Below are 27,109 nucleotides of genomic sequence, written 5' to 3' on the forward strand. Positions count from 1 at the left end.
TCATCAGGTGAACTTTAAAACAGTAATGAAAGAATCTACCGATTCCCCTTTCAGCTGCAGCCTTTTTCTGAACATGTAGCACTCATTGGTCTCGTTCACCTGCTTTTTGCAGTGAGCATTGAATTTCTGTAGCACTATGTTATATTTTGTTTTATCCTCATCTTCAGCAAATTCAAAGGATTTATGAGGCTCTAATGCTTGCGTCCCAGCCAAATTAAGGAAAAGTGCTATTTTTCTCTGATCAGAAGCATTTTCTAGCGTGGAGGCAGATAGGAAATCTTCAAACTGCTGTTTGAAGAAAGCCCAGTTTCGACATAGTTTACCGTTTGTTCAGAAGTACTCAGGCTTCTTTAGACTCTCCATCTTACGATTTTTCTTCTGTGTAGATTTTCTGATCGGTGTAGAGGCGGAATTGTTTTCTTCAATCTTCTTATGCCAACCTGTCTAATCGAACTGCTTATTATTTGTAGAAATATACTCCTGGTACCATGTGGTGTTCTTTGAGTAGCTAATTTTAGGATGGTTGGCGTAGTGTTCACAAAGACCACAAAATAGTTTTAAATTGAACAAAGCTATAACTTTATTAGCACTACTTAATTGGATTTGACACTTACTCCTATACAATACACAGTTGATAATAAACACATAATCTACACTCATCTACTACCAATCTCTACACTATTACATTAACTATGATCTGCTCTCACTCACACTGTCTTTCCTTCAGTCTGTTCTCTAGCTTTCTCCCTAACCTCTCCAAACAAGGCTTAGCATCAATGACTTATATAGTTGTACATCTAGCTCCCTCTAGTGGTTGATGTAGACATTACATTAACAGTTGCAGTTCTTTAAATTTATGATAATGTCACATGGCCCACCCCCTGGAACGTGGGCACCTTTTCAGTGCCCAGCTGGCACCTTGGCACTGCCAAAGTGCCCAGATGACACTGCCAAGCCAGCAAGAACAGTGCCTGGGTGTGAGGGTAGCTGTGCAAGGGTGCCCGAGTGCTAGGGTGGTACTGCCAAGGTTCAGGGGCCGAAGGGGACATGCCCATGGAACAAGGGTGACAAGGGGATTTTAAAAAGGGAGGATGCGGGGCAGGTAAGTAGTGGCCTCTGGGAAGTTGGGGGGAGGGGTGATGGGTGGGGGTGCAAGTAGCGAGGGGGTGCTGTCTGGAAGTTTGGATGACCTGAAGTGGGGGGACCCCAGGGCCCCTATACCGGGGTTTCTCACAACCCCATAAGCTTGGTGTTGTGGGGCAATGGGAAACTCCCCAAGTCCCTACAAAGTGACTAAGTGTCACTGAATAGCGGTGGGGAACTCATCAGCAGCGCTGGGGGGCAACTCACTTAAAAAACCCGCCACAAATGAACTTAGAAAATTTTTCAGAGAAGTGCTCCCGTAGAGAGAGAAAGAAGGATTCACTGAGCCACGACTGACCCTAACGAGGCTACACAACAGTTTCACCCTATCAGTGCCAGTAAATGATGTGAGAATGTCTTCTGTTTCTATTTTTCTGTGCGGTAAACAGAACATGCTGCATACTAAGCCACGGAACACAAACAGAGACACAACTAGAAAGGCTGAGGGATCTGCTCCACCGGTCCAGTGTGGGAAGGTGTGGGAAGATGCTGGACATGAGAATCCCAGCAAACCCGACAACCTTCTCTACGCCAACATCAACATCGCGAAGCTGCGTAGTGGTGATGGGACTGTTTCCAGGGAAGAGGAAACGGAATATGCGCAGATCACATTCCAGCGGAACTGAGTAAATGGGGACAGCGTGTGTGGGGTGTCTGAAGCCAATATGGTCAAATAGCAAGGATCAAATATGTGATGTTACTCAACTTTTGTATCAGTTCTGAACGTGCTTTCTGAATGCTGCACTCTTTTCCAGGCTGACAGAGATTGCAAAAAGCTTATGAATTCTGGAGAAGGTTACATCTATTAATTCAAGCGATTAAAATGCTCAGACATTTCTGACATTTTTAAAATAAATATCATATTGTGGTAAAAAATTCCAATCTCCAAGGCAGCATTTCCTGTTGTCACATGTCCTTCTCATTATTTAAATTCATCTGTCTTCATTTGAAATGGAAAGTTTGATGTAAACACTTCACTCTGTCATTATATAGATTATTACTATTATATCTTTTCTAGAATATGAACTCTAGTAATGTGCTCCATGTGTGTTCTATGTGAGGGAAATGGAGACTGGAACTGCTCTTAATGCTCCAAGTGTGGTCTAACCAAGGTATATGGAGACCAGCACTATGCACAGTTCTCCCAGTGTGGCCTAACCTAGGGATATGGAAGATGGAAGTGTGCACACTGGTTCCAGTGTGGCCTGACCAAGGAATATGCCGAGCAGAACTGTGCTTGGTGCTCCCAGTGTGGTCTAACCAAGCGGCACGGTAGCAGTGATTAGCACTGTTGCTTCACAGCGCCAGGTTCCCAGGTTCGATTCTTGACTTGGGTCACTGTCTGTGCGGAGTCTGCATGTTCTCCCCGTGTCTGCATGGGTTTCCTCTGGTTTCCTCCCACAAGTCCTGAAAGACGTACTGGTAGATGAATTGGACATTCTGAATTCTCCCTCTTTGTACCCGAAAAGGTGCCGGAGTGTGGCGACGAGGGGCTTTTCACAGTAACTTCATTGCAGTGTTAATGAAAGCCCAACTTGTGACAATAATAAAGATTATCATTATCATTATATGGAGACTGGAACTGTGCACAGTGCTCCAGGTGTGGTCTAACCAAGGGATATGGAGACCAGCACTGTGCACAGTTCTCCCAGTGTGGCCTAACCTAGGGATATGGAGACTGGAAATGTGCACAGTGTTGCAGGTGTGGTCTAACTCAGGAGTATGGAGACTTGAACTGTGCATAGTGCAGCAGGTGTGGTCTTACCAAGGAACACAGAGACTATAACTGTGCACAATGTTCCAAGTGTGGTCTAACTAAGTCATATGGAGACCGGAACTGTGCACAGTGCTCCATCTGTGGTCCAACTGAGGGATATGGAGACAGGAACTGTGCAACGTGCTCCAAGTGTAGTCTGACTAAGGGACATGGAGACTGGAATAGTGCATAGTGCTCCAGGTGTGGTCTGACTAAGGGACATAGAGACCAGAACTGTGCACAGTGCTCCAGGTGTGGTCTAACCAAGGGATAAGGAGACCAGAATTGTGCACAGTGCTCCCAGGCTGGTCTGAAGAATGTTGGATTGGTTTATTGTCACGTGTAGCGAGGTTCAGTTGAACGTAAGCTCTCTGCTTTCAAGTTCTATCTCTTCAGAAATGATTTGTGAGTCTGTGGTCCCAGGTCCCTCTGCTCGTCTCCAGCACCAGACGGATTGCGGCAGATCAAGAAGGTGGCTCACCACCATCTTCTCAAGGGGCAATTAGGGATGGGTAACAAATGCTGGCTTAGCCACAGACACCCCGTGAGTGAACCTAAGAAGCAGTAGAAGCAAGATTTCCTGTGGCTGCGATGACGCCCTTCCCCAAACTGGACAGCTTCCCTCAAACTCACTATTTGTGGTAAAAGCGGTTAAATCACGTGGAACTAGAAATAGAAAAGCAGAAATCAGAAATTTCCCAGAGCGTTTGTCTTGGACTGCAGCCGAACCTCCTACATGGAAGATTCAGGGGGGGGGGGTGAGAAATGGAATGTTTGATCGCAGGCGTAGTTTGATATTGGGCTGAGAAACCTCAGTGATGAGGATAGACTGGAGAGGCTGGGATACTTCTCCTCGGGGAGAAGGAGGCTGAGAGGAGATTCAAGAGAGATGCTCAAAATGAAAAGGAGGCTGGACAGAGTAGACGGGGAGAAACTGTTCCCAGCTGTAAAAAGACCGAGAACGAGAGGGGCACAGATTTAAGGACCGAGAACGAGAGGGGCACAGATCTAAGGACCGAGAACGAGAGGGGCACAGATCTAAGGACCGAGAACGAGAGGGGCACAGATTTAAGGACCGAGAACGAGAGGGGCACAGATTTAAAGTGATTTGCAAAAAAGGGCAAACCTGTTGTGAGAAAGAAACATTTTCACACAAAGTGAGTGGTTGTGGTCTGGAACGCACGGCCTGGAAGTGTGGTGGAGGCAGCTTCAATGAAACACTCGAGAGACTGTAAGGAGAAAAACAATGTGTGGGGGCCCAGGGAAGATGCAGGGGAACGGCACTAATATGATGAATTTCAGATATGTTGTGTTATGTTAATTTGCTGCAGTAAGGGTTAAAACCCTGGGTTAGTGTGTGTGACTGCTGCAGTAGTGTTTTTGAAAATCCTGGTTTGAAAGACAGCTCAACAGTTTGGAGCCTGAGGTGCAATTAAAGCATCATAAAAGCTTTGGTGAATGGACTTTTATTTAGATTGAAAAGGTTGCCTGGGATGAGATCATTTAAATCATTGTGTTTACCTTAGTAAGGTGGTGCAGTTAATGGGAGGGACCAGGGACTGAAGCAGTCTGATGTTGAGGCTTTCAGAGTTAGGTTTTGGTTGGAACGGGTGCTGAGAAAATTTCTGAAGTAATAGAGCCAGAGATTCTGCATTATTCTGACTGGAGGCAGTGGCGTGGTGGTTTTCTCACTCAACTAGTAATTCAGAGACCCTTAGTCATGTTCTGGGAACATGAATCCCTCCATGGCAAAAGATGAAATTGAATTCAATAAAAAAATCTGGAATTAAAAGTCGAAAGAAGATTAAATTATTGTGATTTGATGTAAAAACCTATCTGGTTCACTAATGTCCTTCAGGGAAGGAAATCTGTTGTCTTTGCCTTGCCTAGTCTGGCCTACATGTGACTCCAGACCCATGGCAATAGAACATAGAACATAGAACAATACAGCGCAGTACAGGCCCTTCGGCCCACGATGTTGCACCGAAACAAAAGCCATCTAACCTACACTATGCCATTATCATCCATATGTTTATCCAATAAACTTTTAAATGCCCTCAATGTTGGCGAGTTCACTACTGTAGCAGGTAGGGCATTCCACGGCCTCACTACTCTTTGCGTAAAGAACTTACCTCTGACCTCTGTCCTATATCTATTACCCCTCAGTTTAAAGTTATGTCCCCTCGTGCCAGCCATATCCATTCGCGGGAGAAGGCTCTCACTGTCCACCCTATCCAACCCCCTGATCATTTTGTATGCCTCTATTAAGTCTCCTCTTAACCTTCTTCTCTCCAACGAAAACAACCTCAAGTCCATCAGCCTTTCCTCATAAGATTTTCCCTCCATACCAGGCAACATCCTGGTAAATCTCCTCTGCACCCGCTCCAAAGCCTCCACGTCCTTCCTATAATGCGGTGACCAGAACTGTACGCAATACTCCAAATGCGGCCGTACCAGAGTTCTGTACAGCTGCAACATGACCTCCCGACTCCGGAACTCAATCCCTCTACCAATAAAGGCCAACACTCCATAGGCCTTCTTCACAACCCTATCAACCTGGGTGGCAACTTTCAGGGATCTATGTACATGGACACCTAGATCCCTCTGCTCATCCACACTTTCAAGAACTTTACCATTAGCCAAATATTCCGCATTCCTGTTATTCCTTCCAAAGTGAATCACCTCACACTTCTCTACATTAAACTCCATTTGCCACCTCTCAGCCCAGCTCTGCAGCTTATCTATATCCCTCTGTAACCTGCTACATCCTTCCACACTATCGACAACACCACCGACTTTAGTATCGTCTGCAAATTTACTCATCCACCCTTCTGCGCCTTCCTCTAGGCCATTGATAAAAATGACAAACAGCAACGGCCCCAGAACAGATCCTTGTGGTACTCCACTTGTGACTGTACTCCATTCTGAACATTTCCCATCAACCACCACCCTCTGTCTTCTTTCAGCTAGCCAATTTCTGATCCACATCTCTAAATCACCCTCAATCCCCAGCCTCCGTATTTCTTGCAATAGCCTACCGTGGGGAACCTTATCAAACGCTTTGCTGAAATCCATATACACCACATCAACTGCTCTACCCTCATCTACCTGTTCAGTCACCTTCTCAAAGAACTCAATAAGGTTTGTGAGGCATGACCTACCCTTCACAAAGCCATGCTGACTGTCCCTGATCATATTATTCCTATCTAGATGATTATAAATCTTGTCTCTTATAATCCCCTCCAAGACTTTACCCACTACAGACGTGAGGCTCACCGGTCTATAGTTGCCGGGGTTGTCTCTGCTCCCTTTTTGAACAAAGGGACCACATTTGCTGTCCTCCAGTCCTCTGGCACTATTCCTGTAGCCAATGATGACATAAAAATCAAAGCCAATGGTCCAGCAATCTCTTCCCTGGCCTCCCAGAGAATCCTAGGATAAATCCCATCAGGTCCCGGGGACTTATCTATTTTCAGCCTGTCCAGAATTGCCAACATCTCTTCCCTACGTACCTCAATGCCACCTATTCTATTAGCCTGGGGCTCAGCATTCTCCTCCACAACATTATCTTTTTCCTGAGTGAATACTGACGAAAAATATTCATTTAGTATCTCGCCTATCTCTTCAGACTCCACACACAATTTCCCATCCCTGTCCTTGACTGGTCCTACTCTTTCCCTAGTCATTCGCTTATTCCTGACATACCTATAGAAAGCTTTTGGGTTTTCCTTGATCCTTCCTGCCAAATACTTCTCATGTCCCCTCCTTGCTCGTCTTAGCTCTCTCTTTAGATCCTTCCTCGCTACCTTGTAACTATCCATCGCCCCAACCGAAACTTCACACTTCATCTTCACATAGGCCTCCTTCTTCCTCTTAACAAGAGATTCCACTTCCTTGGTAAACCACGGTTCCCTCGCTCGACGCCTTCCTCCCTGTCTGACCGGTACATACTTATCAAGAACACTCAGTAGCTGATCCTTGAACAAGCCCCACTTATCCAGTGTGCCTAACACTTGCAGCCTACTTCTCCACCTTATCCCCCCCAAGTCACGTCTAATGGCATCATAATTGCCCTTCCCCCAGCTATAACTCTTGCCCTGCGGTGTATACTTATCCCTTTCCATCATTAACGTAAACGTAAATGTAGTTGACTCTTAAATGCCCTCATGATTGGGCAATAAATACTGGACCGGCCAGTGATGCCCACATCGCATGAATGAATAAAAATAAATTCTGACAGGGTGTCTGGTCTCTTTCTTTCAAGAAGCCTCAAAAAATCTCTCTTTTGCAAAGTGGAGAATTCAAGATATCTCTGTAGCAATTATTCCTGAGGGCTAACTGTATCAAAAAGTGGACTGTGACCTCAGATGGTTTTGTTGTTTGAATTGAAATAAAGATAGCAGTTGTTGTGCCACATTATTGACTATCATTGTTTCAGGGGTAACTGTTAGCTATTTTTTCTGTGACGTTAAAGATATTTTAATGCTGTGTGAACAATAACGTTTGTTTTAATATACAATATCTATATTTTTGCATGAAATCACTCCTGGAGTGTGGATTCCTTACGACAGTCTTATAAAATTCAAATAAAATATTAAGGTTTCTGCCCAGCATCCTTGCCACTGTTGGTGCCTCGTCTGCGATCGTAAAAACTGAAGGAACGCTGCACTATCAGTGTGTCAGTACTGTGCGAATGCTGCAGTGTTGGTGTGTCAGTACTGAGGGAGAACTGCACTGTCGGTGTGTCAGTACTGAGGGAGTGCTCCACTGTTAGTATGTCAGTACTGAGGGGGTGCTGCACTGTTGGAGGGTAAGCACTGAATGGGTGCTGCCCTGTCAGAAAGTCAGTACTGAGAGAGTGATGCACTCTCACAGGGTCGGGATTGAGGGAGTGCTGCACCATTGGAGAATCAGTATTGAGGGATTGCTACACTGTAGAGCACATGCTGCGTACTGACCCGCAGAACACAACCAGAGAGAAAGGTCCGAGGCAATGGAGGAGCTCCTGCCCGCCTGCTTGGAGTCAGTGGAATGGTCCATATTCAAGAACTCTGCGGCCAACCTAGACGAGTATCCCACCACCGACACTGACGTGATCGGAAGGTGTGTCGAAGATGCGGTTAAAGAAGGTGATACGTGCGTTCCCGAACCAGAAACCATGGTTTAACTGGGAGATTCTCTCCCTACTGAAGGGCTGGTCTGAGGTGTTCGAGACAGGTCATCCTGACCTATACAAGAAATCTAGATACGACTTCCGCAAAGTCATCAGGGACTCCAGAGACAATACCAGACTGAACTAGAGTCACAGACTATCAACACGGACTCTCGTCGGTTGTGGCAAGGCTTAAACAATATAACGGGCAACAGGCGGTGGCACAGTGGTATTTTCACTGGAATAGTAAACCGGAGACCAGGAGTAATCCTCTGGGAACCCAGGTTCAAATCGCGCCACTGCAGATGGTGAGATTTAAATTCAATAGAAATCTGGAATTAAAAGTCTAATGGTGACCATCAAACCATTGTTGATTGTCATGAAAACCCATCTGTTTCACTCGTGACCTTTAGGGAAGGAAATCTGCCAACTTACCTGGTCTGGCCTCCATGTGACTCCAGACCCACAGGATTGTGGTTGACTTTTAACTGCCGCCTCAAGGGCAATTAGGGATGGGCAATAAATTCTGGCATAGCCTACTGCGCCCTCGTCCCATGAACAAATTAAAAAAAACAAAGCCGAGTAGAATCTCAGGAGCAGAGCACCCCACACTACATCCCACCCCCATCTGGCTGAACTTAATGCATTCTATGCTCATTTCGAGCAGGAAGCCAACACACTATTGTCAACTGCCCCAGCAGCCTCAGACACATCCATACCTACCGTCACAGCATCCAAAGTCAGATTGGCCTTCTCGAGAGTGAACCCATGGAAAGCAACAGGTCCTGACGGAGTCCCTGGTCGTGGACTCAGATCCTGTGTGGACCAACTGGCAGGTGTCTTCGCAGACATCTTCAACCTTTCCCTACCCCGTTCCGGGGTTCCCACCTGCTTCAAGAAGACCACTATCACACCGGTGCCAAAGGAAAACTAGGTGACGTACCTCAATGACTACTGTCCAGTGGGCTTGACATCTATCATTATAAAGTGCTTTATGAAGACACACCAACTCCACACTTCCAGACTGCCTTGATCCTCTACAATTCGCTTCCAGTCACAACCAGTCCACAGCTGACGCCATATCCCTGGTGCTACACTCATCACTGGAGCATCTTAACAACAAGGACTCCTACTTGAAATGCTAATGAAAATCGCTTATTGTCACAAGTGGGTTTCAAATGAAGTTACTGTGAAAAGCCCTAGTCGCCACATTCCGGCGCCTGTTCGGGGAGGCTAGTACGGGAATTGAACCGTGCTGCTGGCCTGCTTTAAAAGCCAGCGATTTATCCCTGTGCTAAACCAGCCCCTATTCAGACTCCTATTCATTGACTACAGCTCCACCTTCAATACCATAATCCCAGCAAAACTCATATCAAAGCTCCAAAACTTAGGACTTGGCTCCTCACTCTGCAATTGGATCTTCGACTTTCTGACCCACAGCTCACAATCAGTAAGAATAAACAACAACACATCCTCCACGATAGTCCTCAGTGCTGGGGCCCCGGGAGGCTGTGTACTTAGCCCCCTACTATACTCCCTATACACACATGACTGTGTGGCAAAATTCGGCTCCAACTCCATTTTGCTGATGACTCTACCATTGTGGGTCAGAACTCAAACATCGATGAGAGGGAGATAGAGAGCCTAGTGGCCTGTGTTACGGCCATAGTACAGATGTACATAGAACATCTGGTTCTTTTCCGATTAGGTTGATTTATTCATAAGATCAACACGTTGAAACATAGCTAACAAACTATAATACAAATGGTCACTGATAATTGAACTCTCCTGGAGCTACTTCTAATGCGACTATCCTCCAGCACAGCTCACTACCAACTGCCGGATCTCTCCAGTCACATGGTGGATCTCTATCGCCATCTGCTAGTCGGAGATCGTGCCGATAACTATATACATTAACAGATCACTTTGTATATTGATGAGCACATGCATATCACCCCAGCATGGTGCAATAACAAAAATCCCACCCTCAATGTCAGCAAAACTGAGGAGTTGGTCATTAATTTCAGGATGCGAAGTGTCGTACATGCCCCTGCCTGCATCAATGGTGCCGAGGTGCAGATAGTTGACAGCTCCAAATTCCTAGGCATGCACATCACCAACAATCTGTCCGGGTCCACCCACATCGCGCAACGACCAATAAAGCATAACAGAGCCTATACTTCCTCAGGAAATTAAGAAAATTTGCATGTCCACATTGATTCTTGCCAATTTTTACAGGCGCACCACAGAAAGTATCCTATCTGGCTGCATCCAAGCTTGGTATAGCAACAGCTCTGTCCAGGACCATAAGAAACTATAGAGAGTCGTGAACACTGCCCAGTCCATCACGTGAACCCGCCTCCCATCCATTGACTTGACCTACACTTCCCGTTCCCTTGGGAAAGCGGGTAGCATAATCAAAGGCCCCTCCCACCCGGGTTCGACTCTCTTGAAACCTCTTCCATCAGGCAAAAGGTACAAAAGTCCGAGGACATGCACTAACAGATTCAAAAACAGCTTCTTCCCCACTGTTCCCAGACTCCTGAATGGCTCTCTTATGGACTGAACAGATCTCGCGACGCATCTTCATTACTGTTGTACAAAGAACAAAGAAATGTACAGCACAGGAACAGGCCCTTCGGCCCTCCAAGCCCGTGCCGACCATACTGCCCGACTAAACTACAATCTTCTACACTTCCTGGGTCCGTATCCTTCTATTCCCATCCTATTCATATATTTGTCAAGATGCCCCTTAAATGTCCCTATCGTCCCTGCCTCCACTACCTCCTCCGGTAGTGAGTTCCAGGCACCCACTACCCTCTGCGTAAAAAACTTGCCTCGTACATCTACTCTAAACTTTGCCCCTCTCACCTTAAACCTATGCCCCCTAGTAATTGACCCCTCTACCCTGGGGAAAAGCCTCTGACTATCCACTCTGTCTATGCCCCTCATAATTTTGTATACCTCTATCAGGTCGCCCCTCAACCTCCTTCGTTCCAGTGAGAACAAACCGAGTTTATTCAATCGCTCCTCATAGCTTATGCCCTCCATACCAGGCAACATTCTGGTAAATCTCTTCTGCACCCTCTCTAAAGCCTCCACATCCTTCTGGTAGTGTGGCGACCAGAATTGAACACTATACTCCAAGTGTGGCCTAACTAAGGTTCTATACAGCTGCAACATGACTTGCCAATTCTTATACTCAATGCCCCGGCCAATGAAGGCAAGCATGCCGTATGCCTTCTTGACTACCTTCTCCACCTGTGTAGCCCCTTTCAGTGATCTGTGGACCTGTACTCCTAGATCTCTTTGACTTTCAATACTCTTGAGGGTTCTACCATTCACTGTATATTCCCTACCTGCAAAATAACAGAGTGCATTACCTCACATTTGTCCAGGTTAAACTCCATCTGCCATCTCTCCGCCCAAGTCTCCAGACAATCTAAATCCTGCTGTATCCTCAGACAGTCCTCATCGCTATCCGCAATTCCACCAACCTTTGTGTCGTCTGCAAACTTACTAATCAGACCAGTTACATTTTCCTCCAAATCATTTATATATACTACAAAGAGCAAAGGTCCCAGCACTGATCCCTGTGGAACACCACTGGTCACAGCCCTCCAATTAGAAAAGCATCCCTCCATTGCTACCCTCTGCCTTCTATGGCCTAGCCAGTTCTGTATCCACCTTGCCAGTTCACCCCTGATCCCGTGTGACTTCACCTTTTGTACTAGTCTACCATGAGGGACCTTGTCAAAGGCCTTACTGAAGTCCATATAGACAACATCTACTGCCCTACCTGCATCAATCATCTTAGTGACCTCCTCGAAAAACTCGATCAAGTTAGTGAGACACGACCTCCCCTTCACAAAACCGTGCTGCCTCTCACTAATACGTCCATTTGCTTCCAAATGGGAGTAGATCCTGTCTCGAAGAATTCTCTCCAGTAATTTCCCTACCACTGAAGTAAGGCTCACCGGCCTGTAGTTCCCGGGATTATCCCTGCCACCCTTCTTAAACAGAGGAACAACATTGGCTATTCTCCAGTCCTCCGGGACATCCCCTGAAGACAGCGAGGATCCAAAGATTTCTGTCAAGGCCTCAGCAATTTCCTCTCCAGCCTCCTTCAGTATTCTGGGGTAGATCCCATCCGGCCCTGGGGACTTATCTACCTTAATATTTTTTAAGACACCCAACACCTCGTCTTTTTGGATCACAATGTGACCCAGGCTATCTACACCCCCTTCTCCAGACTCAACATCTACCAATTCCTTCTCTTTGGTGAATACTGATGCAAAGTATTCATTTAGTACCTCGCCCATTTCCTCTGGCTCCACACATAGATTCCCTTGCCTATCCTTCAGTGGGCCAACCCTTTCCCTGGCTACCCTCTTGCTTTTTATGTAAGTGTAAAAAGCCTTGGGATTTTCCTTAACCCTATTTGCCAATGACTTTTCATGACCCCTTCTAGCCCTCCTGACTCCCTGCTTAAGTTCCTTCCTACTTTCCTTATATGCCACACAGGCTTCGTCTGTTCCCAGCCTTTTAGCCCTGACAAATGCCTCCTTTTTCTTTTTGACGAGGCCTACAATATCATTCGTCATCCAAGGTTCCCGAAAATTGCCGTATTTGTCTTTCTTCCTCACAGGAACATGCCTGTCCTGTATTCCTATCAACTGACACTTGAAAGCCTCCCACATGTCAGATGTTGATTTGCCCTCAAACATCCGCCCCCAATCTATGCTCTTCAGTTCCCGCCTAATATTGTTATAATTAGCCTTCCCCCAATTTAGCACATTCATCCTCGGACCACTCTTATCCTTGTCCACCAGTACTTTAAAACTTACTGAATTGTGGTCACTGTTACCGAAATGCTCCCCTACTGAAACATCTACCACCTGGCCGGGCTCATTCCCCAATACCAGGTCCAGTACCGCCTCTTCCCTAGTTGGACTGTTTACATATTGTTTTAAGAAGCCCTCCTGGATGCTCCTTACAAACTCTGCCCCGTCTAAGCCCCTGGCACTAAGTGAGTCCCAGTCAATATTGGGGAAGTTGAAGTCTCCCATCACCACAACCCTGTTGTTTTTACTCTTTTCCAAAATCTGTCTACCTATCTGCTCCTCTATCTCCCGCTGGCTGTTGGGAGGCCTGTAGTATACCCCCAACATTGTGACTGCACCCTTCTTATTCCTGATCTCTACCCATATAGCCTCACTGCCCTCTGAGGTGTCCTCTCGCTGTATAGCTGTGATACTCTCCTGAACAAGTAGCGCAACTCCGCCTCCCCTTTTACATCCCCCTCTATCCCGCCTGAAACATCTAAATCCTGGAACGTTTAGCTGCCAATCCTGCCCTTCCCTCAACCAGGTCTCTGTAATGGCAACAACATCATAGTTCCAAGTACTAATCCAAGCTCTAAGTTCATCTGCCTTACCCGTAATGCTCCTTGCATTAAAACATATGCACTTCAGGCCACCAGACCCGCTGTGTTCAGCAACTTCTCCCCGTCTGCTCTGCCTCAGAGCCACACTGTCCATATTCCCTAGTTCTCCCTCAACGCTCTCACCTTCTGACCTATTGCTCCCGTGCCCACCCCCCTGCCATACTAGTTTAAACCCTCCCGTGTGACACTAGCAAATCTCGCGGCCAGGATATTTATGCCTCTCCGGTTTAGATGCAACCCGTCCATCTTATACAGGTCACACCTGCCCCGGAAGAGCTCCCAGTGGTCCAGATAACCGAAACCCTCCCTCCTACACCAGCTGTTTAGCCACGTGTTTGTCTGCTCTATCTTCCTATTTCTAGCCTCACTGGCACGTGGCACAGGGAGTAATCCCGAGATTACAACCCTCGAGGTCCTGTCTTTTAACTTTCTGCCTAGCTCCCTGAACTCCTGCTGCAGGACCTCATGCCTCTTCCTGCCTATGTCGTTAGTACCAATATGTACAACGACCTCTACCTGTTTGCCCTCCCCCTTCAGGATTCCCTCTACCCGTTCGGAGACATCCTGGACCCTGGCACCAGGGAGGCAACATACCATCCTGGAGTCTCTTTCACGTCCACAGAAGCGCCTATCTGTTCCCCTGACTATAGAGTCCCCTATAACTATTACTCTTCTGCGCTTTGACCCTCCCTTCTGAACATCAGAGCCAGCCGTGGTGCCACTGCTCTGGCTGCTGCTGCTTTCCCCTGATAGGCTATCCCCCCCGACAGTATCCAAAGGGGTATACCTGTTCGAGAGGGGGACAACCACAGGGGATTCCTGCACTGACTGCCTGCCCTTTCTGGTGGTCACCCATTTCTCTGCCTGCACCTTGGGTGTGACCACATTTATATAACTGCGATCTATGACGCTTTCCGCCACCTGCATGCTCCTAAGTGCATCCAATTGCTGCTCCAACCGAACCATGCGGTCTGTGAGGAGCTGCAGTTGGGTGCACTTTCTGCAGATGAAGCCATCCAGGACGCTGGAAGCCTCCCGGACCTGCCACATCTCACAGTCAGAGCACAGCACCCCTCTAACTGACATTGCGTCAATTAATTAAAATTAAAATTTGTCTTTTTTTTTATAAATACTTTTTTTTTTTTTAAATTACAAAGTTACTGTCAACTATCTGTTTCCTAGCACTAGATTTCTAATAGAAATGCGATAGCTAACTATAATATCCTCCGATCTCTGGCTTAGATATCCTCTAAATTATAATTAAGTTATTATGTTTAATTAGTTCCCAAATAGTCAAAAAAAATTTAGGTTAGAATCCCAACCAGCCACTCAGGTCACAGCTTTTCTGTCCCCCCCGACACACACAATTTGAAAAAAGGTATAAAAGTAAAAATCACTTGCTTACCTTCTGAGATGTTCTCAGGTTCTCTCGCTGACAGAGACTGCTCCTCCACCTCCAATCCTTGGCCTGCACAATGCTAATAATATATAATATAATATGGCACTTACCTTACACCAATGGGTCTTATTATTAGGTTAGAGGAGGAGGGTGGGTGGGAGACACTACACGTGTAGTGTCTCGGGTTTCCTCTCCACCAGAATTTATTGGGGGGGGGGGGGACTTGCCAGAGGTCGAACTTCCGGTTCCCGCCGAAATCCAAAGGGCTGCTCCTGTAAAGGTAAGTGCTTTTAAACTCACTACTCACCTCCAAGAAGGCCCCTGCGCACCGCTGCCGCCGAAATCCAATGGGCTGCTCCTGTAAAGGTAAGAGCTTTTAAACTAACTACTCACCTCCCAGAAGGCCCCTGCGCACCGCTGCCGCCGAAATCCAAAGGGCTGCTCCTGTAAAGGTAAGGTTTTTAAACTCACTACTCACCTCCAAGAAGGCCCCTGCGCACCGCTGCCGCCGAAATCCAAAGGGCTGCTCCTGTAAAGGTAAGTGCTTTTAAACTCACTACTCACCTCCAAGAAGGCCCCTGCGCACCGCTGCCGCCGAAATCCAATGGGCTGCTCCTGTAAAGGTAAGAGCTTTTAAACTAACTACTCACCTCCCAGAAGGCCCCTGCGCACCGCTGCCGCCGAAATCCAAAGGGCTGCTCCTGTAAAGGTAAGGTTTTTAAACTCACTACTCACCTCCAAGAAGGCCCCTGCGCACCGCTGCCGCCGAAATCCAAAGGGCTGCTCCTGTAAAGGTAAGTGCTTTTAAACTCACTACTCACCTCCAAGAAGGCCCCTGCGCACCGCTGCCGCCGAAATCCAATGGGCTGCTCCTGTAAAGGTAAGAGCTTTTAAACTAACTACTCACCTCCAAGAAGGCCCCTGCGCACCGCTGCCGCCGAAATCCAAAGGGCTGCTCCTGTAAAGGTAAGGTTTTTAAACTCACTACTCACCTCCAAGAAGGCCCCTGCGCACCGCTGCCGCCGAAATCCAAAGGGCTGCTCCTGTAAAGGCAAGTGCTTTTAAACTCACTACTCACCTCCAAGAAGGCCCCTGCGCACCGCTGCCGCCGAAATCCAAAGGGCTGCTCCTGTAAAGGTAAGGTTTTTAAACTCACTACTCACCTCCAAGAAGGCCCCTGCGCACCGCTGCCGCCGAAATCCAAAGGGCTGCTCCTGTAAAGGCAAGTGCTTTTAAACTCACTACTCACCTCCAAGAAGGCCCCTGCGCACCGCTGCCGCCGAAATCCAAAGGGCTGCTCCTGTAAAGGTAAGAGCTTTTAAACTAACTACTCACCTCCCAGAAGGCCCCTGCGCACCGCTGCCGCCGAAATCCAAAGGGCTGCTCCTGTAAAGGTAAGGTTTTTAAACTCACTACTCACCTCCAAGAAGGCCCCTGCGCACCGCTGCCGCCGAAATCCAAAGGGCTGCTCCTGTAAAGGTAAGTGCTTTTAAACTCACTACTCACCTCCAAGAAGGCCCCTGCGCACCGCTGCCGCCGAAATCCAATGGGCTGCTCCTGTAAAGGTAAGAGCTTTTAAACTAACTACTCACCTCCAAGAAGGCCCCTGCGCACCGCTGCCGCCGAAATCCAAAGGGCTGCTCCTGTAAAGGTAAGGTTTTTAAACTCACTACTCACCTCCAAGAAGGCCCCTGCGCACCGCTGCCGCCGAAATCCAAAGGGCTGCTCCTGTAAAGGTAAGTGCTTTTAAACTCACTACTCACCTCCAAGAAGGCCCCTGCGCACCGCTGCCGCCGAAATCCAATGGGCTGCTCCTGTAAAGGTCAGAGCTTTTAAACTAACTACTCACCTCCCAGAAGGCCCCTGCGCACCGCTGCCGCCGAAATCCAAAGGGCTGCTCCTGTAAAGGTAAGGTTTTTAAACTCACTACTCACCTCCAAGAAGGCCCCTGCGCACCGCTGCCGCCGAAATCCAAAGGGCTGCTCCTGTAAAGGTAAGTGCTTTTAAACTCACTACTCACCTCCAAGAAGGCCCCTGCGCACCGCTGCCGCCGAAATCCAATGGGCTGCTCCTGTAAAGGTAAGAGCTTTTAAACTAACTACTCACCTCCCAGAAGGCCCCTGCGCACCGCTGCCGCCGAAATCCAAAGGGCTGCTCCTGTAAAGGTAAGGTTTTTAAACTCACTACTCACCTCCAAGAAGGCCCCTGCGCACCGCTGCCGCCGAAATCCAAAGGGCTGCTCCTGTAAAGGTAAGTGCTTTTAAACTCACTACTCACCTCCAAGAAGGCCCCTGCGCACCGCTGCCGCCGAAATCCAATGGGCTGCTCCTGTAAAGGTAAGAGCTTTTAAACTAACTACTCACCTCCAAGAAGGCCCCTGCGCACCGCTGCCGCCGAAATCCAAAGGGCTGCTCCTGTAAAGGTAAGGTTTTTAAACTCACTACTCACCTCCAAGAAGGCCCCTGCGCACCGCTGCCGCCGAAATCCAAAGGGCTGCTCCTGTAAAGGCAAGTGCTTTTAAACTCACTACTCACCTCCAAGAAGGCCCCTGCGCACCGCTGCCGCCGAAATCCAAAGGGCTGCTCCTGTAAAGGTAAGGTTTTTAAACTCACTACTCACCTCCAAGAAGGCCCCTGCGCACCGCTGCCGCCGAAATCCAAAGGGCTGCTCCTGTAAAGGCAAGTGCTTTTAAACTCACTACTCACCTCCAAGAAGGCCCCTGCGCACCGCTGCCGCCGAAATCCAAAGGGCTGCTCCTGTAAAGGTAAGAGCTTTTAAACTAACTACTCACCTCCCAGAAGGCCCCTGCGCACCGCTGCCGCCGAAATCCAAAGGGCTGCTCCTGTAAAGGTAAGGTTTTTAAACTCACTACTCACCTCCAAGAAGGCCCCTGCGCACCGCTGCCGCCGAAATCCAAAGGGCTGCTCCTGTAAAGGTAAGTGCTTTTAAACTCACTACTCACCTCCAAGAAGGCCCCTGCGCACCGCTGCCGCCGAAATCCAATGGGCTGCTCCTGTAAAGGTAAGAGCTTTTAAACTAACTACTCACCTCCAAGAAGGCCCCTGCGCACCGCTGCCGCCGAAATCCAAAGGGCTGCTCCTGTAAAGGTAAGGTTTTTAAACTCACTACTCACCTCCAAGAAGGCCCCTGCGCACCGCTGCCGCCGAAATCCAAAGGGCTGCTCCTGTAAAGGCAAGTGCTTTTAAACTCACTACTCACCTCCAAGAAGGCCCCTGCGCACCGCTGCCGCCGAAATCCAAAGGGCTGCTCCTGTAAAGGCAAGTGCTTTTAAACTCACTACTCACCTCCAAGAAGGCCCCTGCGCACCGCTGCCGCCGAAATCCAATGGGCTGCTCCTGTAAAGGTAAGAGCTTTTAAACTAACTACTCACCTCCCAGAAGGCCCCTGCGCACCGCTGCCGCCGAAATCCAAAGGGCTGCTCCTGTAAAGGTAAGGTTTTTAAACTCACTACTCACCTCCAAGAAGGCCCCTGCGCACCGCTGCCGCCGAAATCCAAAGGGCTGCTCCTGTAAAGGTAAGTGCTTTTAAACTCACTACTCACCTCCAAGAAGGCCCCTGCGCACCGCTGCCGCCGAAATCCAATGGGCTGCTCCTGTAAAGGTAAGAGCTTTTAAACTAACTACTCACCTCCCAGAAGGCCCCTGCGCACCGCTGCCGCCGAAATCCAAAGGGCTGCTCCTGTAAAGGTAAGTGCTTTTCAACTAACTACTCACCTCCAAGAAGGCCCCTGCGCACCGCTGCCGCCGAAATCCAATGGGCTGCTCCTGTAAAGGTAAGAGCTTTTAAACTAACTACTCACCTCCCAGAAGGCCCCTGCGCACCGCTGCCGCCGAAATCCAAAGGGCTGCTCCTGTAAAGGTAAGTTTTTTAAACTCACTACTCACCTCCAAGAAGGCCCCTGCGCACCGCTGCCGCCGAAATCCAAAGGGCTGCTCCTGTAAAGGTAAGTGCTTTTAAACTCACTACTCACCTCCAAGAAGGCCCCTGCGCACCGCTGCCGCCGAAATCCAATGGGCTGCTCCTGTAAAGGTAAGAGCTTTTAAACTAACTACTCACCTCCCAGAAGGCCCCTGCGCACCGCTGCCGCCGAAATCCAAAGGGCTGCTCCTGTAAAGGTAAGGTTTTTAAACTCACTACTCACCTCCAAGAAGGCCCCTGCGCACCGCTGCCGCCGAAATCCAAAGGGCTGCTCCTGTAAAGGTAAGTGCTTTTAAACTCACTACTCACCTCCAAGAAGGCCCCTGCGCACCGCTGCCGCCGAAATCCAAAGGGCTGCTCCTGTAAAGGCAAGTGCTTTTAAACTCACTACTCACCTCCCAGAAGGCCCCTGCGCACCGCTGCCGCCGAAATCCAATGGGCTGCTCCTGTAAAGGTAAGAGCTTTTAAACTAACTACTCACCTCCCAGAAGGCCCCTGCGCACCGCTGCCGCCGAAATCCAAAGGGCTGCTCCTGTAAAGGTAAGTTTTTTAAACTCACTACTCACCTCCAAGAAGGCCCCTGCGCACCGCTGCCGCCGAAATCCAAAGGGCTGCTCCTGTAAAGGTAAGGTTTTTAAACTCACTACTCAACTCCAAGAAGGCCCCTGCGCACCGCTGCCGCCGAAATCCAAAGGGCTGCTCCTGTAAAGGTAAGTGCTTTTAAACTCACTACTCACCTCCAAGAAGGCCCCTGCGCACCGCTGCCGCCGAAATCCAATGGGCTGCTCCTGTAAAGGTAAGAGCTTTTAAACTCACTACTCACCTCCCAGAAGGCCCCTGCGCACCGCTGCCGCCGAAATCCAAAGGGCTGCTCCTGTAAAGGTAAGGTTTTTAAACTCACTACTCACCTCCAAGAAGGCCCCTGCGCACCGCTGCCGCCGAAATCCAAAGGGCTGCTCCTGTAAAGGTAAGTGCTTTTAAACTCACTACTCACCTCCAAGAAGGCCCCTGCGCACCGCTGCCGCCGAAATCCAATGGGCTGCTCCTGTAAAGGTAAGAGCTTTTAAACTAACTACTCACCTCCCAGAAGGCCCCTGCGCACCGCTGCCGCCGCAATCCAAAGGGCTGCTCCTGTAAAGGTAAGGTTTTTAAACTCACTACTCACCTCCAAGAAGGCCCCTGCGCACCGCTGCCGCCGAAATCCAAAGGGCTGCTCCTGTAAAGGTAAGTGCTTTTAAACTCACTACTCACCTCCAAGAAGGCCCCTGCGCACCGCTGCCGCCGAAATCCAAAGGGCTGCTCCTGTAAAGGTAAGTTTTTTAAACTCACTACTCACCTCCAAGAAGGCCCCTGCGCACCGCTGCCGCCGAAATCCAAAGGGCTGCTCCTGTAAAGGTAAGGTTTTTAAACTCACTACTCAACTCCAAGAAGGCCCCTGCGCACCGCTGCCGCCGAAATCCAAAGGGCTGCTCCTGTAAAGGTAAGTGCTTTTAAACTCACTACTCACCTCCAAGAAGGCCCCTGCGCACCGCTGCCGCCGAAATCCAATGGGCTGCTCCTGTAAAGGTAAGAGCTTTTAAACTCACTACTCACCTCCCAGAAGGCCCCTGCGCACCGCTGCCGCCGAAATCCAAAGGGCTGCTCCTGTAAAGGTAAGGTTTTTAAACTCACTACTCACCTCCAAGAAGGCCCCTGCGCACCGCTGCCGCCGAAATCCAAAGGGCTGCTCCTGTAAAGGTAAGTGCTTTTAAACTCACTACTCACCTCCAAGAAGGCCCCTGCGCACCGCTGCCGCCGCAATCCAAAGGGCTGCTCCTGTAAAGGTAAGGTTTTTAAACTCACTACTCACCTCCAAGAAGGCCCCTGCGCACCGCTGCCGCCGAAATCCAAAGGGCTGCTCCTGTAAAGGTAAGTGCTTTTAAACTCACTACTCACCTCCAAGAAGGCCCCTGCGCACCGCTGCCGCCGAAATCCAAAGGGCTGCTCCTGTAAAGGTAAGTGCTTTTAAACTCACTACTCACCTCCAAGAAGGCCCCTGCGCACCGCTGCCGCCGAAATCCAATGGGCTGCTCCTGTAAAGGTAAGAGCTTTTAAACTAACTACTCACCTCCAAGAAGGCCCCTGCGCACCGCTGCCGCCGAAATCCAAAGGGCTGCTCCTGTAAAGGTAAGGTTTTTAAACTCACTACTCACCTCCAAGAAGGCCCCTGCGCACCGCTGCCGCCGAAATCCAAAGGGCTGCTCCTGTAAAGGCAAGTGCTTTTAAACTCACTACTCACCTCCAAGAAGGCCCCTGCGCACCGCTGCCGCCGAAATCCAAAGGGCTGCTCCTGTAAAGGCAAGTGCTTTTAAACTCACTACTCACCTCCAAGAAGGCCCCTGCGCACCGCTGCCGCCGAAATCCAATGGGCTGCTCCTGTAAAGGTAAGAGCTTTTAAACTAACTACTCACCTCCCAGAAGGCCCCTGCGCACCGCTGCCGCCGAAATCCAAAGGGCTGCTCCTGTAAAGGTAAGGTTTTTAAACTCACTACTCACCTCCAAGAAGGCCCCTGCGCACCGCTGCCGCCGAAATCCAAAGGGCTGCTCCTGTAAAGATAAGTGCTTTTAAACTCACTACTCACCTCCAAGAAGGCCCCTGCGCACCGCTGCCGCCGAAATCCAATGGGCTGCTCCTGTAAAGGTAAGAGCTTTTAAACTAACTACTCACCTCCCAGAAGGCCGCTGCGCACCGCTGCCGCCGAAATCCAAAGGGCTGCTCCTGTAAAGGTAAGTGCTTTTAAACTAACTACTCACCTCCAAGAAGGCCCCTGCGCACCGCTGCCGCCGAAATCCAATGGGCTGCTCCTGTAAAGGTAAGAGCTTTTAAACTAACTACTCACCTCCCAGAAGGCCCCTGCGCACCGCTGCCGCCGAAATCCAAAGGGCTGCTCCTGTAAAGGTAAGTTTTTTAAACTCACTACTCACCTCCAAGAAGGCCCCTGCGCACCGCTGCCGCCGAAATCCAAAGGGCTGCTCCTGTAAAGGTAAGTGCTTTTAAACTCACTACTCACCTCCAAGAAGGCCCCTGCGCACCGCTGCCGCCGAAATCCAATGGGCTGCTCCTGTAAAGGTAAGAGCTTTTAAACTAACTACTCACCTCCCAGAAGGCCCCTGCGCACCGCTGCCGCCGAAATCCAAAGGGCTGCTCCTGTAAAGGTAAGGTTTTTAAACTCACTACTCACCTCCAAGAAGGCCCCTGCGCACCGCTGCCGCCGAAATCCAAAGGGCTGCTCCTGTAAAGGTAAGTGCTTTTAAACTCACTACTCACCTCCAAGAAGGCCCCTGCGCACCGCTGCCGCCGAAATCCAAAGGGCTGCTCCTGTAAAGGCAAGTGCTTTTAAACTCACTACTCACCTCCCAGAAGGCCCCTGCGCACCGCTGCCGCCGAAATCCAATGGGCTGCTCCTGTAAAGGTAAGAGCTTTTAAACTAACTACTCACCTCCCAGAAGGCCCCTGCGCACCGCTGCCGCCGAAATCCAAAGGGCTGCTCCTGTAAAGGTAAGTTTTTTAAACTCACTACTCACCTCCAAGAAGGCCCCTGCGCACCGCTGCCGCCGAAATCCAAAGGGCTGCTCCTGTAAAGGTAAGGTTTTTAAACTCACTACTCAACTCCAAGAAGGCCCCTGCGCACCGCTGCCGCCGAAATCCAAAGGGCTGCTCCTGTAAAGGTAAGTGCTTTTAAACTCACTACTCACCTCCAAGAAGGCCCCTGCGCACCGCTGCCGCCGAAATCCAATGGGCTGCTCCTGTAAAGGTAAGAGCTTTTAAACTCACTACTCACCTCCCAGAAGGCCCCTGCGCACCGCTGCCGCCGAAATCCAAAGGGCTGCTCCTGTAAAGGTAAGTGCTTTTAAACTCACTACTCACCTCCAAGAAGGCCCCTGCGCACCGCTGCCGCCGAAATCCAATGGGCTGCTCCTGTAAAGGTAAGAGCTTTTAAACTAACTACTCACCTCCCAGAAGGCCCCTGCGCACCGCTGCCGCCGAAATCCAAAGGGCTGCTCCTGTAAAGGTAAGGTTTTTAAACTCACTACTCACCTCCAAGAAGGCCCCTGCGCACCGCTGCCGCCGAAATCCAAAGGGCTGCTCCTGTAAATGTAAGTGCTTTTAAACTCACTACTCACCTCCAAGAAGGCCCCTGCGCACCGCTGCCGCCGAAATCCAATGGGCTGCTCCTGTAAAGGTAAGGTTTTTAAACTCACTACTCACCTCCAAGAAGGCCCCTGCGCACCGCTGCCGCCGAAATCCAAAGGGCTGCTCCTGTAAAGGTAAGGTTTTTAAACTCACTACTCACCTCCAAGAAGGCCCCTGCGCACCGCTGCCGCCGAAATCCAAAGGGCTGCTCCTGTAAAGGTAAGTGCTTTTAAACTCACTACTCACCTCCAAGAAGGCCCCTGCGCACCGCTGCCGCCGAAATCCAATGGGCTGCTCCTGTAAAGGTAAGAGCTTTTAAACTAACTACTCACCTCCCAGAAGGCCCCTGCGCACCGCTGCCGCCGAAATCCAAAGGGCTGCTCCTGTAAAGGTAAGGTTTTTAAACTCACTACTCACCTCCAAGAAGGCCCCTGCGCACCGCTGCCGCCGAAATCCAAAGGGCTGCTCCTGTAAAGGTAAGTGCTTTTAAACTCACTACTCACCTCCAAGAAGGCCCCTGCGCACCGCTGCCGCCGAAATCCAAAGGGCTGCTCCTGTAAAGGCAAGTGCTTTTAAACTCACTACTCACCTCCAAGAAGGCCCCTGCGCACCGCTGCCGCCGAAATCCAATGGGCTGCTCCTGTAAAGGTAAGAGCTTTTAAACTAACTACTCACCTCCCAGAAGGCCCCTGCGCACCGCTGCCGCCGAAATCCAAAGGGCTGCTCCTGTAAAGGTAAGTTTTTTAAACTCACTACTCACCTCCAAGAAGGCCCCTGCGCACCGCTGCCGCCGAAATCCAAAGGGCTGCTCCTGTAAAGGTAAGGTTTTTAAACTCACTACTCACCTCCAAGAAGGCCCCTGCGCACCGCTGCCGCCGAAATCCAAAGGGCTGCTCCTGTAAAGGTAAGTGCTTTTAAACTCACTACTCACCTCCAAGAAGGCCCCTGCGCACCGCTGCCGCCGAAATCCAATGGGCTGCTCCTGTAAAGGTAAGGTTTTTAAACTCACTACTCACCTCCAAGAAGGCCCCTGCGCACCGCTGCCGCCGAAATCCAAAGGGCTGCTCCTGTAAAGGTAAGAGCTTTTAAACTAACTACTCACCTCCCAGAAGGCCCCTGCGCACCGCTGCCGCCGAAATCCAAAGGGCTGCTCCTGTAAAGGTAAGGTTTTTAAACTCACTACTCACCTCCAAGAAGGCCCCTGCGCACCGCTGCCGCCGAAATCCAAAGGGCTGCTCCTGTAAAGGTAAGAGCTTTTAAACTAACTACTCACCTCCCAGAAGGCCCCTGCGCACCGCTGCCGCCGAAATCCAAAGGGCTGCTCCTGTAAAGGTAAGGTTTTTAAACTCACTACTCACCTCCAAGAAGGCCCCTGCGCACCGCTGCCGCCGAAATCCAAAGGGCTGCTCCTGTAAAGGCAAGTGCTTTTAAACTCACTACTCACCTCCAAGAAGGCCCCTGCGCACCGCTGCCGCCGAAATCCAATGGGCTGCTCCTGTAAAGGTAAGAGCTTTTAAACTAACTACTCACCTCCCAGAAGGCCCCTGCGCACCGCTGCCGCCGAAATCCAAAGGGCTGCTCCTGTAAAGGTAAGGTTTTTAAACTCACTACTCACCTCCAAGAAGGCCCCTGCGCACCGCTGCCGCCGAAATCCAAAGGGCTGCTCCTGTAAAGGTAAGTGCTTTTAAACTTACTACTCACCTCCAAGAAGGCCCCTGCGCACCGCTGCCGCCGAAATCCAATGGGCTGCTCCTGTAAAGGTAAGAGCTTTTAAACTAACTACTCACCTCCCAGAAGGCCCCTGCGCACCGCTGCCGCCGAAATCCAAAGGGCTGCTCCTGTAAAGGTAAGTGCTTTTAAACTCACTACTCACCTCCAAGAAGGCCCCTGCGCACCGCTGCCGCCGAAATCCAATGGGCTGCTCCTGTAAAGGTAAGAGCTTTTAAACTAACTACTCACCTCCCAGAAGGCCCCTGCGCACCGCTGCCGCCGCAATCCAAAGGGCTGCTCCTGTAAAGGTAAGGTTTTTAAACTCACTACTCACCTCCAAGAAGGCCCCTGCGCACCGCTGCCGCCGAAATCCAAAGGGCTGCTCCTGTAAAGGTAAGTGCTTTTAAACTCACTACTCACCTCCAAGAAGGCCCCTGCGCACCGCTGCCGCCGAAATCCAATGGGCTGCTCCTGTAAAGGTAAGAGCTTTTAAACTAACTACTCACCTCCAAGAAGGCCCCTGCGCACCGCTGCCGCCGAAATCCAAAGGGCTGCTCCTGTAAAGGTAAGGTTTTTAAACTCACTACTCACCTCCAAGAAGGCCCCTGCGCACCGCTGCCGCCGAAATCCAAAGGGCTGCTCCTGTAAAGGCAAGTGCTTTTAAACTCACTACTCACCTCCAAGAAGGCCCCTGCGCACCGCTGCCGCCGAAATCCAAAGGGCTGCTCCTGTAAAGGCAAGTGCTTTTAAACTCACTACTCACCTCCAAGAAGGCCCCTGCGCACCGCTGCCGCCGAAATCCAATGGGCTGCTCCTGTAAAGGTAAGAGCTTTTAAACTAACTACTCACCTCCCAGAAGGCCCCTGCGCACCGCTGCCGCCGAAATCCAAAGGGCTGCTCCTGTAAAGGTAAGGTTTTTAAACTCACTACTCACCTCCAAGAAGGCCCCTGCGCACCGCTGCCGCCGAAATCCAAAGGGCTGCTCCTGTAAAGGTAAGTGCTTTTAAACTCACTACTCACCTCCAAGAAGGCCCCTGCGCACCGCTGCCGCCGAAATCCAATGGGCTGCTCCTGTAAAGGTAAGAGCTTTTAAACTAACTACTCACCTCCCAGAAGGCCCCTGCGCACCGCTGCCGCCGAAATCCAAAGGGCTGCTCCTGTAAAGGTAAGTGCTTTTCAACTAACTACTCACCTCCAAGAAGGCCCCTGCGCACCGCTGCCGCCGAAATCCAATGGGCTGCTCCTGTAAAGGTAAGAGCTTTTAAACTAACTACTCACCTCCCAGAAGGCCCCTGCGCACCGCTGCCGCCGAAATCCAAAGGGCTGCTCCTGTAAAGGTAAGTTTTTTAAACTCACTACTCACCTCCAAGAAGGCCCCTGCGCACCGCTGCCGCCGAAATCCAAAGGGCTGCTCCTGTAAAGGTAAGTGCTTTTAAACTCACTACTCACCTCCAAGAAGGCCCCTGCGCACCGCTGCCGCCGAAATCCAATGGGCTGCTCCTGTAAAGGTAAGAGCTTTTAAACTAACTACTCACCTCCCAGAAGGCCCCTGCGCACCGCTGCCGCCGAAATCCAAAGGGCTGCTCCTGTAAAGGTAAGGTTTTTAAACTCACTACTCACCTCCAAGAAGGCCCCTGCGCACCGCTGCCGCCGAAATCCAAAGGGCTGCTCCTGTAAAGGTAAGTGCTTTTAAACTCACTACTCACCTCCAAGAAGGCCCCTGCGCACCGCTGCCGCCGAAATCCAAAGGGCTGCTCCTGTAAAGGCAAGTGCTTTTAAACTCACTACTCACCTCCCAGAAGGCCCCTGCGCACCGCTGCCGCCGAAATCCAATGGGCTGCTCCTGTAAAGGTAAGAGCTTTTAAACTAACTACTCACCTCCCAGAAGGCCCCTGCGCACCGCTGCCGCCGAAATCCAAAGGGCTGCTCCTGTAAAGGTAAGTTTTTTAAACTCACTACTCACCTCCAAGAAGGCCCCTGCGCACCGCTGCCGCCGAAATCCAAAGGGCTGCTCCTGTAAAGGTAAGGTTTTTAAACTCACTACTCAACTCCAAGAAGGCCCCTGCGCACCGCTGCCGCCGAAATCCAAAGGGCTGCTCCTGTAAAGGTAAGTGCTTTTAAACTCACTACTCACCTCCAAGAAGGCCCCTGCGCACCGCTGCCGCCGAAATCCAATGGGCTGCTCCTGTAAAGGTAAGAGCTTTTAAACTCACTACTCACCTCCCAGAAGGCCCCTGCGCACCGCTGCCGCCGAAATCCAAAGGGCTGCTCCTGTAAAGGTAAGGTTTTTAAACTCACTACTCACCTCCAAGAAGGCCCCTGCGCACCGCTGCCGCCGAAATCCAAAGGGCTGCTCCTGTAAAGGTAAGTGCTTTTAAACTCACTACTCA

The 27,109-nt window shown here is 50.1% G+C and overlaps 1 protein-coding gene across 1 annotated transcript in view; it reads left to right on the forward strand.

Annotated features, from left to right (window-relative positions):
* The window catches only part of LOC140387062 (sialoadhesin-like), a 185,835-nt gene that overhangs the window by 36,969 nt on the left and 121,757 nt on the right, over nucleotides 1-27,109 (forward strand). Inside the window, exon 8 of the mRNA XM_072470073.1 lies at nucleotides 1,533-1,767. Coding sequence (XP_072326174.1) covers nucleotides 1,533-1,767 — 235 coding nt within the window. The remainder of the gene's footprint in view (nucleotides 1-1,532; nucleotides 1,768-27,109) is intronic.

This window comes from Scyliorhinus torazame, chromosome 12 (genome assembly GCF_047496885.1).
Source record: "Scyliorhinus torazame isolate Kashiwa2021f chromosome 12, sScyTor2.1, whole genome shotgun sequence".
NCBI classification, from domain to species: Eukaryota; Metazoa; Chordata; class Chondrichthyes; order Carcharhiniformes; family Scyliorhinidae; genus Scyliorhinus; species Scyliorhinus torazame.